Raw genomic sequence first — 18,298 nt, 5'->3', positions numbered from 1 at the left:
AAAATTATTTGTTTATCATTTTGATGCCACCATTTTTATAGTCTTGCATTATTAAGTTTCTTTTAAGTTGTTCACGGCAGCTATTCCAAATAAATTGGAAAAATAATGTATTTATATGTTTTAGCAAATGTTCGCTTGGATTTGGTAATGTTTTCAGTAGGTATGTTAGTTTAGGAACTATACTCTTCAAAAGAAGAAACGCAAAACCACATTGTCGTAACATTTGGAGAATGGATTTAATTATTGAATGGTGAGTCCGATAATTACCAAATGTTGCAGGATTGTTCACAATTCATTCTAGTCCATTGTGAGTAAGTGATAGGACACACCACCAAGGTCAAGGTCATCTGGAGTCAATACCGGGTGTGGCCTCCGCGTGTGTTGACAACTGCCTGGCACCGCCTGCCCATTGAAGCAACCAGAGTACGGATGACGTCCCGGGGGATGGTGGCCCACTCGGCCTGCAAGGCTGCTGCCAGCTCAGGCAGGGTCTGGGGCTGTGGTTGTCGCTGTCGGAGGCGTCGGTCCAACTCGTCCCATAGATGCTCAATTGGGTTCAAATCCGGTGATATCGATGGCCAAGGAAGGACATTAATGTTGTTGTTCTGTAGGAAAGCCGTTGTGAGATGTGCTGTGTGAGGCCTGGCGTTGTCATATTGGAACACTGCGTTGGCGTTATACTGTCGGTGTTCATGTTGCACGTGCAGACAACGCACGTGCAGTGGTGACATGGTTTGCACGTGGCTGCGTTTTTGCGAATATTCACATTTTGGAACTTTATTGTACAGTAGCTGCGTTTTATCGAATGTAACCGTGGGAATGTGTTTGGGACATGCAATGACCTTATATTCACAAAGCATGAACCGGTAGGAAACATAAAATCGGAGTTATAACCCATTTGTACCCTTTTGCGTTTCTTTTTTTGAAGAGTATATTAACGTTTTCAGGACTGTAATTCTTCCTAAAACAGTAAGTTTCCTGATAGACCATAGCTTCATTAATTTTTGTATTTCGATAATCTTGGGATTATAATTTAAATCATGGTGGAACTTAGTAAAAGTTAAAAATGTCTCAGTTATTCAGAGGCCAGGGCGGCCATCTTGGAATTTTTATTGGCCTGAAAAATAACAACACTTGGTCAGGTCTATAAGAGGATCATTTGGACCAAGTTTGGTTGAATCCTGCTTGATGGAACAGGAGAAAAAAGAAAACAAGAAGAAACAAACAAATGACTTTACACCACAGTGTGGATCTCCAGATAGTGGAGGAATATAACCTAAAACAAGAATATAGAACCAGGAGCTTTTTAGCATATAAGTTTAGTCAAGACTATCCCACATACATGGAACATGTCTATCATACAGGTAAACTAATTTTGTAGCCTAAGTATCTGATAACATGTAGCACCTACTTTTTTGTTTTAACTGTTCATGTTTTTCACTTTAAAACCAATGTTTTTTTTTTTTTAAAGAATTATACAAGGTGCAAGATGGCTGCCACTGATGATGGCGCAAGCTTGCAGGAAGCTAGTCGCAAGCTTGCGGGAAGCTTGTCGCAAGCATGCGGGAAGCTCGTCACAAACTTGCGGGAAGCTCATAACAAGCATGCAGGTAGCTCATCACAAGCTTGCAGGAAGCTTGTCGCAAGGTTGTAAAAAGGTTCCAAATACTAGCTTAAACTGAACAAGCTTGCGGGAAGCTCGTTGCAAGCTTGCGGGAAGCTCGTAACAAGCATGCAGGTAGCTCATCACAAGCTTGCAGGTAGCTCATCACAAGCATGCAGGTAGCTCATCACAAGCTTGCAGGTAGCTCATCACAAGCTTGCAGGAAGCTTGTCGCAACGTTGTAAAAAGGTTCCAAATACTAGCTTAAACTGAACAAGCTTGCGGGAAGCTCGTTGCAAGCTTGCGGGAAGCTCATAACAAGCATGCAGGTAGCTCATCACAAGCTTGCAGGAAGCTTGTCGCAAGGTTGTAAAAAGGTTCCAAATACTAGCTTAAACCGAACAAGCTTGCGGGAAGCTCGTCGCAAGCTTGCAGGAAGCTCGTCCCAAGCGTGCAGGAAGCTCATAACAAGCGTGCAGGTAGCTCATCACAAGCTTGCAGGAAGCTCATCACAAGCATGCAGGTAGCTCATAACAAGCGTGCAGGTAGCTCATAACAAGCGTGCAGGTAGCTCATAACAAGCGTGCAGGTAGCTCATAACAAGCGTGCAGGAAGCTCATCACAAGCTTGCAGGAAGCTCATCACAAGCGTGCAGGTAGCTCATAACAAGCGTGCAGGTAGCTCATAACAAGCGTGCAGGTAGCTCATCACAAGCTTGCAGGAAGCTTGTCGCAAGGTTGTAAAAAGGTTCCAAATACTAGCTTAAACCGAACAAGCTTGCGGGAAGCTCATCACAAGCTTGCAGGAAGCTCGTCCCAAGCGTGCAGGAAGCTCATAACAAGCGTGCAGGTAGCTCATCACAAGCTTGCAGGAAGCTCATCACAAGCGTGCAGGTAGCTCATAACAAGCGTGCAGGTAGCTCATCACAAGCTTGCAGGAAGCTCATCACAAGCGTGCAGGTAGCTTGTCGCAAGGTTGTAAAAAGGTTCTAAATACTAGCTTAAACTGAACAAGCTTGCAAAAAGCTCGTTGTAAGCGTGCGGGAAGCTAGTCGCAAGCTTGCGGGAAGCTCATAGCAAGCTTGCAGGAAGCTTGTTGCAAGGTTGTAAAAAGGTTCCAAATACTAGCTCGAAATGTGGTAGTTACTACCGTGTAAAATATGCTTGTACAACCTTGTCGCAAGGTAGTTACCAGCTATTTATTAAGCTTGCAATTTTTGTTTGGGTGCATGGTTCTTCACAAAGAGGTAAAATTGTTATTTGTTCCATAATGTTACCTATTGTCCAGTCAACTACCTACCCCTTCCACAAAACCCCCTACCTAAGAAACACTCAAACTCCTCCCAAAAAAATCCCACCATCAAAAATGTAGAATGAATGAATGGATGGATGGATGGATGAATGAATGAATGAATGAATGAATGAATGAATGAATGAATGAATGAATGAATGAATGAATGAATGAATGAATGAATGAATGATTAACGACACCCCAAAACAAAAAATACATATTGGTTATTGGGTGTAAAATGTAGAATGCATACAGTTTGATATATCATACAAACTACCAATTAATACACATATATCTAGTTTCAGTGACAGCAAAGCTCATGAACTAAAGAAATTAATTAATGTGGCCAGTTAGGCAAAGATTACTTAACTTAACCAATGGTTAGAAGAACTGTTCAAAATGAAACATCAGTACACATCAGTGTAAGTGTTATAAGGTCTCCCTGGTTGCAAGTCTTTAGAGCCCACCAACAAACCACTGAGCCCTGCCATGTGTCTCCAGTAGAACAAGACACACTAAATGTTTTCCATGAAATCATGGAAAAGAGCGCGATTCAACTCTGGTTTCCCAGGACTTTAAGATATATGTTGACTGTATCATTTCAAAGAATCAATGTAATTATTACGAGCCATACAGGCTCGTATGCTAGCCAAGCTAGAGAGTGCTATATGATTTTTGCAAGTCTCTGGCTCCCGGAATCTCCTCAAAATCGCACACTGCACATTACAACTGAAGAAATGCTGGAATGTGATTGACAAAAAACCTAAGGTACATTGTATCCATCTGTAATCAATCCTTATTGATTTCTGTATTAAAACATATTTAGGATTTGTGTTTAACCCTAACTCTTAACGATGCTATGGACAACTAGACCCTGGTCTTTATCAAATTTCTAACTGACTCATCTAATGCTAGGCTCAAACTACCAAATGTCATGATGGAGTTGGCCAACTCACCGATCTCACAGCTTGTACGACTGTCATTTTACTAGTCTGAGCACTCTTACAACTTTATTTTCATTGTAAACAACTCTTACAACTTATTGATCCGGGAGCAGAGTGGGAGTGGAGGAAATTATGTGGTAGATGGTTTTATTATGGGGGAGGGTTATGTATGTACATAGTTTTATTATGTTTAATGTTTTAGTAATATGTTGGCCACAACTAAAGTATAACAGAAATTTAGAAAATATGATTTGTTGATTGCAATCGAGTACAAAATCATTTTACAGCATACAGCATAGATAACACTAACTGCATGAACATGTAGCACTGCAGCTTATTGCACGCGCATGATTTGTCCGTCGTGTAGTTACATAAATATACGGGTGTTAGGGAAACGTGGTCACTTATCACTGGGTGTTGGAAAATCGGGTTGTCATCCAGGTGAAAGAATATTGCTAACGGAATTGACAGACTTGACTTATTGGAAGCCCAGGTCCATATACCTGGGCTTTTATGTTGAATCCTAGGAAATAAACCATCACTATTGACTATCGTGGTTTGTTGATGCTGTTACAATTACAACACAACTGTTGAGTTGACCAACCCCGTTGTGACAGTTGGTAGTTTGAAATGAGCATTAAACCACTGTAGACATGTTTTCTTTCAGAGAGAACTGATTTGACTGATAACACAGTTTTGTCACGACATCTCCACAGATTATACGTTGTACATGTTAAAATTCTTAGTGTAATGATTTGTAATTTATATTTAAACAGTCTTCATCCTTGTATGAAAACCCTGGGGTGAGACATAGCCCAATGGTAAAGTGCTCCCTTGATGCGAAGTCGGTTTGGGATCGATCCCCGTTGGTGGGCCTATTGGGCTATTTCTTGTTCCACTGGTATATCAAAGGCCATGGTATGTGCTATCCTCTCTGTGGGAAGATGCATATAAAAGATTTTTTGCTACTAATGGAATTTTTTTTTAGCGGGGTTTCCTGTCTTAGACTATGTGTCAAAATTACCAAATGTTTGACACCCAATAGCCGATGATTAATAAATCAATGTGCTCTAGTGGTGTGGTTAAACAAAGCAAAGTTTGTATGAAAACCCAGGCCTAATGGATGACAAGCCACTGATAACAGATGGAAACCCAGGCCTAATGGATGACAAGCCACTGATAGCAGATGGAAACCCAGGCCTAATGGATGACAAGCCACTGATAGCAGATGGAAACCCAGGCCTAATGGATGACAAGCCACTGATAGCAGATGGAAACCCAGGCCTAATGGATGACAAGCCACTGATAGCAGATGGAAACCCAGGCCTAATGGATGACAAGCCACTGATAGCAGATGGAAACCCAGGCCTAATGGATGACAAGCCACTGATAGCAGATGGAAACCCAGGCCTAATGGATGACAAGCCACTGATAACAGATGGAAACCCAGGCCTAATGGATGGCAAGCCACTGATAACAGATGGAAACCCAGGCCTAATGGATGGCAAGCCACTGATAGCAGATGGAAACCCAGGCCTAATGGATGGCAAGCCACTGATAGCAGATGGAAACCCAGGCCTAATGGATGGCAAGCCACTGATAGCAGATGGAAACCCAGGCCTAATGGATGGCAAGCCACTGATAGCAGATGGAAACCCAGGCCTAATGGATGGCAAGCCACTGATAGCAGATGGAAACCCAGGCCTAATGGATGGCAAGCCACTGATAGCAGATGGAAACCCAGGCCTAATGGATGGCAAGCCACTGATAGCAGATGGAAACCCAGGCCTAATGGATGACAAGCCACTGATAGCAGATGGAAACCCAGGCCTAATGGATGACAAGCCACTGATAGCAGATGGAAACCCAGGCCTAATGGATGACAAGCCACTGATAGCAGATGGAAACCCAGGCCTAATGGATGACAAGCCACTGATAGCAGATGGAAACCCAGCCTAATGGATCACAAGCCACTGATAACAGATGGAAACCCAGGCCTAATGGATGACAAGCCACTGATAACAGATGGAAACCCAGGCCTAATGGATGGCAAGCCACTGATAACAGATGGAAACCCAGGCCTAATGGATGGCAAGCCACTGATAACAGATGGAAAACCAGGCCTAATGGATGGCAAGCCACTGATAACAGATGGAAACCCAGGCCTAATGGATGGCAAGCCACTGATAGCAGATGGAAACCCAGGCCTAATGGATGACAAGCCACTGATAGCAGATGGAAACCCAGGCCTAATGGATGACAAGCCACTGATAGCAGATGGAAACCCAGCCTAATGGATGACAAGCCACTGATAACAGATGGAAACCCAGGCCTAATGGATGACAAGCCACTGATAACAGATGGAAACCCAGGCCTAATGGATGACAAGCCACTGATAACAGATGGAAACCCAGGCCTAATGGATGGCAAGCCACTGATAACAGATGGAAACCCAGGCCTAATGGATGGCAAGCCACTGATAACAGATGGAAACCCAGGCCTAATGGATGACAAGCCACTGATAACAGATGGAAACCCAGGCCTAATGGATGACAAGCCACTGATAACAGATGAAAACCCAGGCCTAATGGATGACAAGCCACTGATAACAGATGAAAATGGAAATATAATGTGATGTTAGTTTTGTTTGCCGACACACGGCTGACTGAACAATTCCATGTCATCAATCGATCAATCACTGTTCTTGACTACCACTGTCACAAACTGATGTACACATCAGCTCTCAAAGTGAGAAGACACAGACAGGAATACCAGATTAAGTATTCCATCTCAGCTAACAACAAACACCGCATGATGAAGATGTGGGCTGTGAAATGAAACAGCAATCAAGAATGAACACCAGCCTACAGACTAATGGTACCAAGGTGTAGTATGAATGAAATGCTCATTGAAAATAAATTGCTTGGAGGTGATGCATTGCAATCGTTACTGTACAATGAAATGCGTTTAGTGGTTTAAGCAAGAGGAATACAGACACAAATTATACAGGTTTCAGAAGATCAAGAGCATACGTAATGTGATGTATAACAGAGATGGAAACTAATGCTTGCTCCCCCCCTCCCCCTCGATTCGGGTGAGCAGAAATCACCAGAGACAAGTACAGTTTAAAAGATGCTAGTCGGCTGAACAAGTAAATATTTACCAACGGTAACATTTATCACGATTGGCAGATCTGTAATCCATGTAATTAAAGAAAAGGCCAGCAGTTATCTTCTCAGGAGAGCCCACAAACGCTGAATATCTGTCAGTCTTAGTCAGTTAGGGTATGGCGTCGGGGTGGGGAGCTAACAATATTATAAGATGACTAGTAACCTTTATCCTTAGTAACCTTTATTATAAGATGATTAGCAACCTATATCCTTAGTTTCTACCCCTCTGTAACGTGTCTCATACATATTGCAGCATGGTTTTGCCACCATCTGCCTTAAACTGATACTTTTTACTTCTTCTATGCATAGTTGCTTACCAGAATAGTGATTGGTTTGTGTTTAACACATATATATATTACCTTCTAGTTAGATGTAACTGTGTTTTCAGGTGTGGTAATGTAAATTATTCTGTCACGGTTTATTTTAGAAACAAAATGGTGGTGAGAGATTTATCCAATCTCCAACAGGAACTCATCATAGATTGTGTTAGTCTTAATACCAGGATTGATAAATCTGATATTCCATGCTGGTGCTGCCAGAAAACACATCGCGACATCAAAGAGTGTAATGTCCAAGCTACAGTTAACAATTTCTCAAGACATGCAATAACTATAGCAACCAATTTTCCAGCTTTCTCAAGACATGCAATAACTATATATAGCTACCAATTTTCCGGCTTTAAGCAATGTAACAAGATTTGTATTTTTCTGAAAGTGAATCTATGGTTCTCGCTTAAATGTCAATTTGCGAATGATGGTGCATAACAATGACCATTCTCTTCGGAGACAGACTGGATGGTGCATAACAATGACCACCTTCCTCAGAAACAGACAGAATACAAAAGCAAATGCAGATCTGCAATCAATATATGAAATCAGCAGAAAATCCTAAACATATCCATAGTTAATGAAGATGAATAAACAATCAAATGGCAACAGTAACAAAATAAAAGTCTTCTCCATTGCTAGTCAAATTACCCCACAAACAGCCCTGCTAGCAAAAAGTGCATTAATCAAGAAATGAATACTGATAAAAACTGAGCTAAAAGATGAAGACGTAACGATATTGCAAGCTGACACCATCATATGAGAGCGGTGTGCGTGACTGCACTACAAACACAAAGACGAGATGGAATCTGGCTGGAATCAACTGAAGAAGCCTGCTTACAATCTGACCTGATCAAATCAGAACAAAACGCTTTACATGACTGAGTTCATCAGGTCATCACGAGGGAGTGATCAATACGATCATGTAAACATCTTCTCCATGTTAATCACTAGGGTATCAGTCACAGACCAATTTGATCATACCAGTCACACCGATCATAGATCACTCTCGATTAGTGATTATGACCAATAGTATTACCAATATTATGACCAATAGTATGACCAACAGTATGACCAACAGTATGACCAATATTATGACCAATATTATGACCAATAGTATGACCAACAGTATGACCAATAGTATGACCAATATTATTACCAATAGTATGATCAATATTACCAATAGTATGACCAACAGTATGACCAGTAGTATGACCAACAGTATGACCAACAGTATGACTAATAGTATGACCAATAGTATGACCAACAGTATGTTAAAATAGATGGTTTTTTATTTCAAATTCATTATTGAATTGACTTTGTTTTGTGTCATGGCTGCAACATATCATAAATGAGCATATCATTAGAACTATTGATTTATCTGTGTGGGTCACATAAACAATGCAGACTGGCAGATTTCAATTGGTAGGTTTGTGGAAAATTCTAAACTGAAGAATTCAAGCTGGTGTGTTCCCGTCTGTATTTGTCACATGACCCTCATGGGTGAATCATCAGGGTCCTTCTGACATGCTGATATTGGTCATACTATTGGTCATACTATTGGTCATACTGTTGGACATACTGTTGGTCATACTATTGGTCATAATATTGGTCATACTGTTGGTCATACTATTGGTAATAATATTGGTCATATCATTGGTCATACCATTGGTAATAATATTGGTCATACTGTTGGTCATACTGTTGGTCATACTATTGGCCATAATATTGGACATACTGTTGGTCATACTATTGGTCATAATATTGGACATACTGTTGGTCATAATATTGGTCATACTATTGGTAATAATATTGGTCATACTGTTGGTCATACTGTTGGTCATACTATTGGTCATAATATTGGTCATACTATTGGTAATAATATTGGTCATAATATTGGTCATACTATTGATCATAATATTGGTCATACTGTTGATCATACTGTTGGTCATACTGTTGGTCACAATGTTGGTCATACTGTTGGGCATACTGTTGGTCATAATATTGGTCATACTGTTGGTCATACTATTGGTCATACTATTGGTTATACTGTTGGTCATACTGTTGGTCATACTATTGGTAATAATATTGGTCATACTGTTGGTCATACTATTGGTCATAATATTGATCATACTATTGGTCAGTTCTTTTTGTAGAAAAGGTCTGCAATAAAATAAATGAAAGTACTTTTAAATCATATATTAGATTTTGGAACAAAAAAGAAAACATGATTGACGAATGAGTATAATATCTTTTGCTTTAGATATGACTGACTGAAACATTCTATATTGTAATTTGTCAAACACTCAATATCCATAATAAATACTGTATCAAACTAAGACTTATTTCAGATGTCCAACATGTCAATAATGATCTGCTAGCCTTGCTTAAATAATTCATGTTCAGTTGATAAATTCATCGGACAACTAAAATTATCTGGTAATAAACATAAACTAAGAAAATGGTTTTCAGCTTTACCACAACTTCAAATGAATGCACAATGCATTATTTATTGAAAGACCGGTGGAGTCCATTTCCATTACTAATGTTTTCATAACGAATGTATGTGACATCTCATTGTGACAGACTGACAATAAATGGTTTGAGATAAAAGTGGACATCAGTAATATATTACATGATGACATGAGAGCAAGATGATCGGTGCACGCTGGGAGATGACCTTGATAATCTCACGAAGGCTGCAGGTGATCGACTTGATATGGCTTTAGCTTGTGGGAGGCAGCCATTACAAGTTTATGAAAAAAAAATGCAACTTTTTTCCATCCACTTGTTTTATAATTGGTAATTCTGCAGTAACCATGATCACTGGTTTTATAAACACAACATCTACTCACTATGTTTCAGTAACCATGATCACTGGTTTTATAAACACAACATCTACTCACTCTGTTTCAGTAACCGTGATCACTGGTTTTTATAAACACAACATCTACTCACTCTGTTTCAGTAACCATGATCACTGTGTTATAAACACAACATCTACTCACTCTGTTTCAGTAACCGTGATCACTGGTTTTTATAAACACAACATCTACTCACTATGTTTCAGTAACCATGATCACTGTGTTATAAACACAACATCTACTCACTCTGTTTCAGTAACCATGATCATTGGTTTTATAAATACAACATCTACTCACTGTTTCAGTAACCATGATCACTGTGTTATAAACACAGCATCTAATCACTCTGTTTCAATAACCGTGATCACTGGTTTTACAAATACAACATCTACTCACTGTTTCAGTAACCATGATCACTGTGTTATAAACACAGCATCTAATCACTCTGTTTCAATAACTGTGATCACTGGTTTTACAAATACAACATCTACTCACTGTTTCAGTAACCATGATCACTGTGTTATAAACACAGCATCTAATCACTCTGTTTCAATAACCGTGATCACTGGTTTTACAAATACAACATCTACTCACTATGTTTCAGTAACCATGATCACTGTGTTATAAACACAACATCTACTCACTCTGTTTCAGTAACCATGATCATTGGTTTTATAAATACAACATCTACTCACTGTTTCAGTAACCATGATCACTGTGATATAAACACAGCATCTAATCACTCTGTTTCAATAACCGTGATCACTGGTTTTACAAATACAACATCTACTCACTGTTTCAGTAACCATGATCACTGTGTTATAAACACAGCATCTAATCACTCTGTTTCAATAACCGTGATCACTGGTTTTACAAATACAACATCTACTCACTCTGTTTCAGTAAACATGATCACTGGTTTTATAAACACAATGTCTACTCACTCTGTGTTAGTAAACATGATCACTGGTTTTATAAATACACTGTCTACTCACTCTGTTTCTTCAGAGGTCACTGAATTCTTCTGTTCCAGTTGTGAAACAGGTGGAAGTTTAACTACAAAAGACAAACATTATTCTTGTGTATAACTAATAAATGTGGAACACCAATATTCACTTTTGGAAGGATTTCAAAGCAATTACTGTATCAAAATAAATTCTCTAATTTGTTTCTTTAAAAAATGTCATTATCAACAAAAATATGCGACTGTCATTTTTATAACGTACATTTATTTGGTAGCCGACATGTAAAATAATAATTTCTATGACTTGTCCTTTTGTAGACAAGTGTCTCAATAACATCAATCCCATGGAGTGAGCATTAACAAACTCCATCAGTTCATTTTATCGACAAGTGTCACAAAAACCATCTACAAAAGGATGACTATCACAAATATTTTCTCTTTAACTTTTCAAGTCTTATAATTTTAGTGTAATTGTTATATAAATCTCACTGACTTGTTTCCTTTTTGACCATGATATCACACCTATTAGGTGATATAGAGTACATCATGTGTGACCATGATATCACACCTATTAGGTGATATAGATTGCATCATGCACATCATGTGGGACCATGATATCACACCTATTAGGTGATATAGAGTACATCATGTGTGACCATGATATCACACCTATTAGGTGATATAGATTACATCATGCACATCACGTGTGACCATGATATCACACCTATTAGGTGATATAGAGTACATCATGTGTGACCATGATATCACACCTATTAGGTGATATAGATTACATCATGAACATCATGTGTGACCATGATATCACACCTATTAGGTGATATAGATTACATCATGTGTGACCATGATATCACACCTATTAGGTGATATAGATTACATCATGTGTGACCATGATATCACACCTATTAGGTGATATAGATTACATCATGTGTGACCATGATATCACACCTATTAGGTGATATAGATTACATCATGCACATCACGTGTGACCATGATATCACACCTATTAGGTGATATAGATTACATCACGTGTGACCATGATATCACACCTATTAGGTGATATAGATTACATCATGCACATCATGTGTGACCATGATATCACACCTATTAGGTGATATAGATTACATCATGTGTGACCATGATATCACACCTATTAGGTGATATAGATTACATCACGTGTGACCATGATATCACACCTACTAGGTGATATAGATTACATCACGTGTGACCATGATATCACACCTATTAGGTGATATAGATTACATCATGTGTGACCATGATATCACACCTATTAGGTGATATAGATTACATCATGTGTGACCATGATATCACACCTATTGGGTGATATAGATTACATCATGCACATCACGTGTGACCATGATATCACACCTATTAGGTGATATAGATTACATCACGTGTGACCATGATATCACACCTATTAGGTGATATAGATTACATCATGTGTGACCATGATATCACACCTATTGGGTGATATAGAGTACATCACGTGTGACCATGATATCACACCTATTGGGTGATATAGATTACATCATGCACATCATGTGGGACCATGATATCACACCTATTAGGTGATATAGAGTACATCATGTGTGACCATGATATCACACCTATTAGGTGATATAGAGTACATCACGTGTGACCATGATATCACACCTATTAGGTGATATAGATTACATCACGTGTGACCATGATATCACACCTATTAGGTGATATAGATTACATCATGTGTGACCATGATATCACACCTATTGGGTGATATAGATTACATCATGCACATCACGTGTGACCATGATATCACACCTATTAGGTGATATAGATTACATCATGTGTGACCATGATATCACACCTATTAGGTGATATAGATTACATCATGCACATCACGTGTGACCATGATATCACACCTATTAGGTGATATAGAGTACATCATGTGTGACCATGATATCACACCTATTAGGTGATATAGATTACATCATGCACATCACGTGTGACCATGATATCACACCTATTAGGTGATATAGATTACATCACGTGTGACCATGATATCACACCTATTAGGTGATATAGATTACATCATGTGTGACCATGATATCACACCTATTAGGTGATATAGATTACATCATGCACATCACGTGTGACCATGATATCACACCTATTAGGTGATATAGATTACATCATGTGTGACCATGATATCACACCTATTGGGTGATATAGATTACATCATGCACATCACGTGTGACCATGATATCACACCTATTAGGTGATATAGATTACATCACGTGTGACCATGATATCACACCTATTAGGTGATATAGAGTACATCACGTGTGACCATGATATCACACCTATTGGGTGATATAGATTACATCATGCACATCACGTGTGACCATGATATCACACCTATTAGGTGATATAGATTACATCACGTGTGACCATGATATCACACCTATTAGATGATATAGATTACATCATGCACATCACGTGTGACCATGATATCACACCTATTAGGTGATATAGATTACATCATGTGTGACCATGATATCACACCTACTAGGTGATATAGATTACATCATGTGTGACCATGATATCACACCTATTGGGTGATATAGATTACATCATGCACATCACGTGTGACCATGATATCACACCTATTGGGTGATATAGATTACATCATGCACATCACGTGTGACCATGATATCACACCTATTGGGTGATATAGATTACATCATGCACATCACGTGTGACCATGATATCACACCTATTGGGTGATATAGATTACATCATGCACATCACGTGTGACCATGATATCACACCTATTGGGTGATATAGATTACATCATGCACATCACGTGTGACCATGATATCACACCTATTGGGTGATATAGATTACATCATGCACATCACGTGTGACCATGATATCACACCTATTGGGTGATATAGATTACATCATGCACATCACGTGTGACCATGATATCACACCTATTAGGTGATATAGATTACATCATGTGTGACCATGATATCACACCTATTAGGTGATATAGATTACATCATGCACATCACGTGTGACCATGATATCACACCTATTAGGTGATATAGATTACATCACGTGTGACCATGATATCACACCTATTAGGTGATATAGATCACATCATGTGTGACCATGATATCACACCTATTAGGTGATATAGATTACATCATGCACATCACGTGTGACCATGATATCACACCTATTAGGTGATATAGATTACATCATGCACATCACGTGTGACCATGATATCACACCTATTAGGTGATATAGATTACATCATGCACATCATGTGTGACCATGATATCACACCTATTAGGTGATATAGATTACATCATGTGTGACCATGATATCACACCTATTAGGTGATATAGATTACACCATGCACATCACGTGTGACCATGATATCACACCTATTAGGTGATATAGATTACATCACGTGTGACCATGATATCACACCTATTAGGTGATATAGATTACATCACGTGTGACCATGATATCACACCTATTAGGTGATATAGATTACATCACGTGTGACCATGATATCACACCTATTAGGTGATATAGATTACATCACGTGTGACCATGATATCACACCTATTAGGTGATATAGATTACATCACGTGTGACCATGATATCACACCTATTAGGTGATATAGATTACATCATGCACATCACGTGTGACCATGATATCACACCTATTAGGTGATATAGATTACATCACGTGTGACCATGATATCACACCTATTAGGTGATATAGATTACATCACGTGTGACCATGATATCACACCTATTAGGTGATATAGATTACATCACGTGTGACCATGATATCACACCTATTAGGTGATATAGATTACATCACATGTGACCATGATATCACACCTACTAGGTGATACAGATTACATCATGCACATCACGTGTGACCATGATATCACACCTACTAGGTGATACAGATTACATCATGAACATCACGTGTGACCATGATATCACACCTACTAGGTGATACAGATTACATCATGAACATCACGTGTGACCATGATATCACACCTACTAGGTGATACAGATTACATCATGAACATCACGTGTGACCATGATATCACACCTACTAGGTGATACAGATTACATCATGAACATCACGTGTGACCATGATATCACACCTATTAGGTGATATAGATTACATCATGCACATCACGTGTGTAAGCAACAGGTAGCAACAGGTAGCAACAGCCGTCTACACCGTCATAGGAAGGAAGGAAATGTTTTATTTAACGACGCACTCAACACATTTTATTTACGGTTATATGGTGTCGGACTTATGGTTGAGGACCACACAGATATTAAGAGAGGAAACCTGCTATCACCACTTCATGGGCTACTCTTTCACATGATATGAAATACAAGTTGTGGAGATAGCATGAAGATCAAATTTACAAACTATCTACCTACAACTGAACACGTCTATTTTTTTATTATCACAAAAACCCCACACAATAATTTTGATTTAAAGGTATTCTAGTTCTTTAACCTTACGCTATCAACTGTCAAACATATTCTGCAATGTAACATGTGAGTTAGTGATGTCAGAGAAGAAACTAGGTGCTGTTGGATCTGTTAACCTTGCCATTTAACAGCTAAAAATACCCAAATTTCCTGTACTTAAGCCCATGCAAACTGAAGCCCATGGGCTTAAAACAGGACATTTTTCAACAGGAATCTCCCATAGGTTGCAAAACATTATATCATATTTACTACTAAAAATAGAAGAAACTTTGTAATGACAAATGTGTTTGAATTAAAGATACATTATAATCATATTTACTACTAAAAATAGAAGAAACTTTGTAATGACAAATGTGTTTGAATTAAAGATACATTATAATCATATTTACAATGTACTACTAAAAATAGAAGAAACTTTGTAATGACAAATGTGTTTGAATTAAAGATACATTATATCATATTTACTACTAAAAATAGAAGAAACTTTGTAATGACAAATGTGTTTGAATTAAAGATACATTATAATCACAGTTGTGAATGTCATATTTTGTTATCTTTACATTTAACTGTGATCAAAAATAAAATAAAAAATAAAAAAATACCTTCAAATTATTCGATATTATATATTAAATATCTCAATGATATGAAACTTTTAATCTTCTGGCACTCGCTTCACCAATAGTCCTTAACTACTGTTATTAATGCTTATACACAATCACAACACAATTATATACAATCACAACACAATTAAACAATTCATATTCATTTTTCTTTCTAGCTCTTTTTTTGCTTTGATAAAATACCAAATTATGCATTTTACGTGCTATGACAGATGGCTAAGTACTTGAGAATCCCCAAACAGGATATGACACTTAAACAAGTGCTGTTGTTAACACTGACAAGAACCTTGACATGTAAAACATGCTGTATGTACAGATGACACTGCTGTGTATTACTGGTGAACTATTTTAACTGTTCACTGCATTAGAATCAGATTAAATTTTGTGATCAATCATAAGCATTTGATAACAATAACACGTGGCCAAAGTCCACAAACATTCCCCAAAGGTTTGCTTGGATTCTCCAACTTAGAAATGAAAAAATAAAATAAAAATATAACTTGCAAAATATTTTTGTTTCTGTGGTGGTGGGGGGGGGGGGGGGGGGGGGGGGCATTTAGATCTGCCACCCACTTATCTACCTACCTCAACAAAAACTGACTAAAATTAACTGTGTGTAGGAATTTTATATTGAAACAATTGATCAACAAATTGAAGATATTTTTAAAAACCCACCCCAAAACCAAAAAACCCCACTTCCTCCATGAAAAAAACAAAACAAAAAACAAATCGACCCATACAACCCTTAACTTATGTTGAACAAAATATTTATTTTTAACATTGATTTATTTCCTATAAATACTAAATAAACAGCATGCATGTAGCTCATGAATGTTATACATGTATTAAATAACAGGGAGCAAAGCAGTACTGTATATTTACTTGCCAACTGACTAGTCAATAAAACATTCACTAGCCAAACCTGGACTGTTACTCGCCTTGCACCATATTAAGTATTAATAAAATTAATATAACTGTGTATTGTTTTTAGTTCCGGTCAGTCAGTCCTACTGGGTGAAATTGTCAAAGGAGCAATGTCTGGTAACTTGATTAACTGAAACCTCACCCCACTGCATACCGTCCAAACACCTTACTTCCACCCAGATTGACTTAATACCCCAATTAGCTCACAGTACAACACAGAGAAAACCTCACCTCACTGTACACTGTCCAAACACCTTACTTCCACCCAGATTGACTTAATACCCCAATTAGCTCACAGTACAACACAGAGAAAACCTCACCTCACAGCACTGTCCAAACACCTTACTTCCACCCAGATTGACTTAATACCCCAATTAGCTCACAGTACAACACAGAGAAAACCTCACCTCACTGCACACTGTCCAAACACCTTACTTCCACCCAGATTGACTTAATACCCCAATTAGCTCACAGTACAACACAGAGAAAACCTCACCTCACTGTACACTGTCCAAACACCTTACTTCCACCCAGATTGACTTAATACCCCAATTAGTTCATAGTACAACACAGAGAAAACCTCACCTCACTGCATACTGTCCAAACACCTTACTTCCTCCCAGATTGACTTAATACCACAATTAGTTCATAGTACAACACAGAGAAAACCTCACCTCACTGCACACTGTCCAAACACCTACAATCAGTCAGTGTCAAAGATCGCCAGTAGGACCTGGATGTTTGGGTGTGAATTACATTCATTTGGACATCTTCACAGATAACTCAAACTCACATACATGTATGTCACATCCCAGCTTGTTGTTTTAAACATTTCTATAAATGGCTGAACACACATGCATTTGTCACCATAATTCTTCCATTGTTTTAAAGATTCACAATTAAATAATTGTTTTTATCCTGGAACTTACAAATAATATCCATTTCATTAACCCATTTGATATTTTGTCATATTAATCTGGTTATTATACTTATACCTTACTCATAATATCCATATCATAAACCCATTTGATATGTT

The 18,298-nt window shown here is 38.2% G+C and overlaps 1 protein-coding gene across 1 annotated transcript in view; it reads right to left on the bottom strand.

Annotated features, from left to right (window-relative positions):
• Positions 1-18,298, bottom strand: part of LOC121367402 (histone deacetylase 6-like) — a 247,932-nt gene that overhangs the window by 131,804 nt on the left and 97,830 nt on the right. Inside the window, exon 33 of the mRNA XM_041491555.1 lies at positions 11,193-11,253. Within this exon, the coding sequence (XP_041347489.1) occupies positions 11,193-11,253 (61 nt within the window). The remainder of the gene's footprint in view (positions 1-11,192; positions 11,254-18,298) is intronic.

Source organism: Gigantopelta aegis, chromosome 3 (assembly GCF_016097555.1).
Source record: "Gigantopelta aegis isolate Gae_Host chromosome 3, Gae_host_genome, whole genome shotgun sequence".
In the NCBI taxonomy this organism is placed as follows: domain Eukaryota; kingdom Metazoa; phylum Mollusca; class Gastropoda; order Neomphalida; family Peltospiridae; genus Gigantopelta; species Gigantopelta aegis.
Note: the sequence above shows the minus strand (reverse complement) of the source record. Positions and strands in the feature narration are given on the sequence as shown.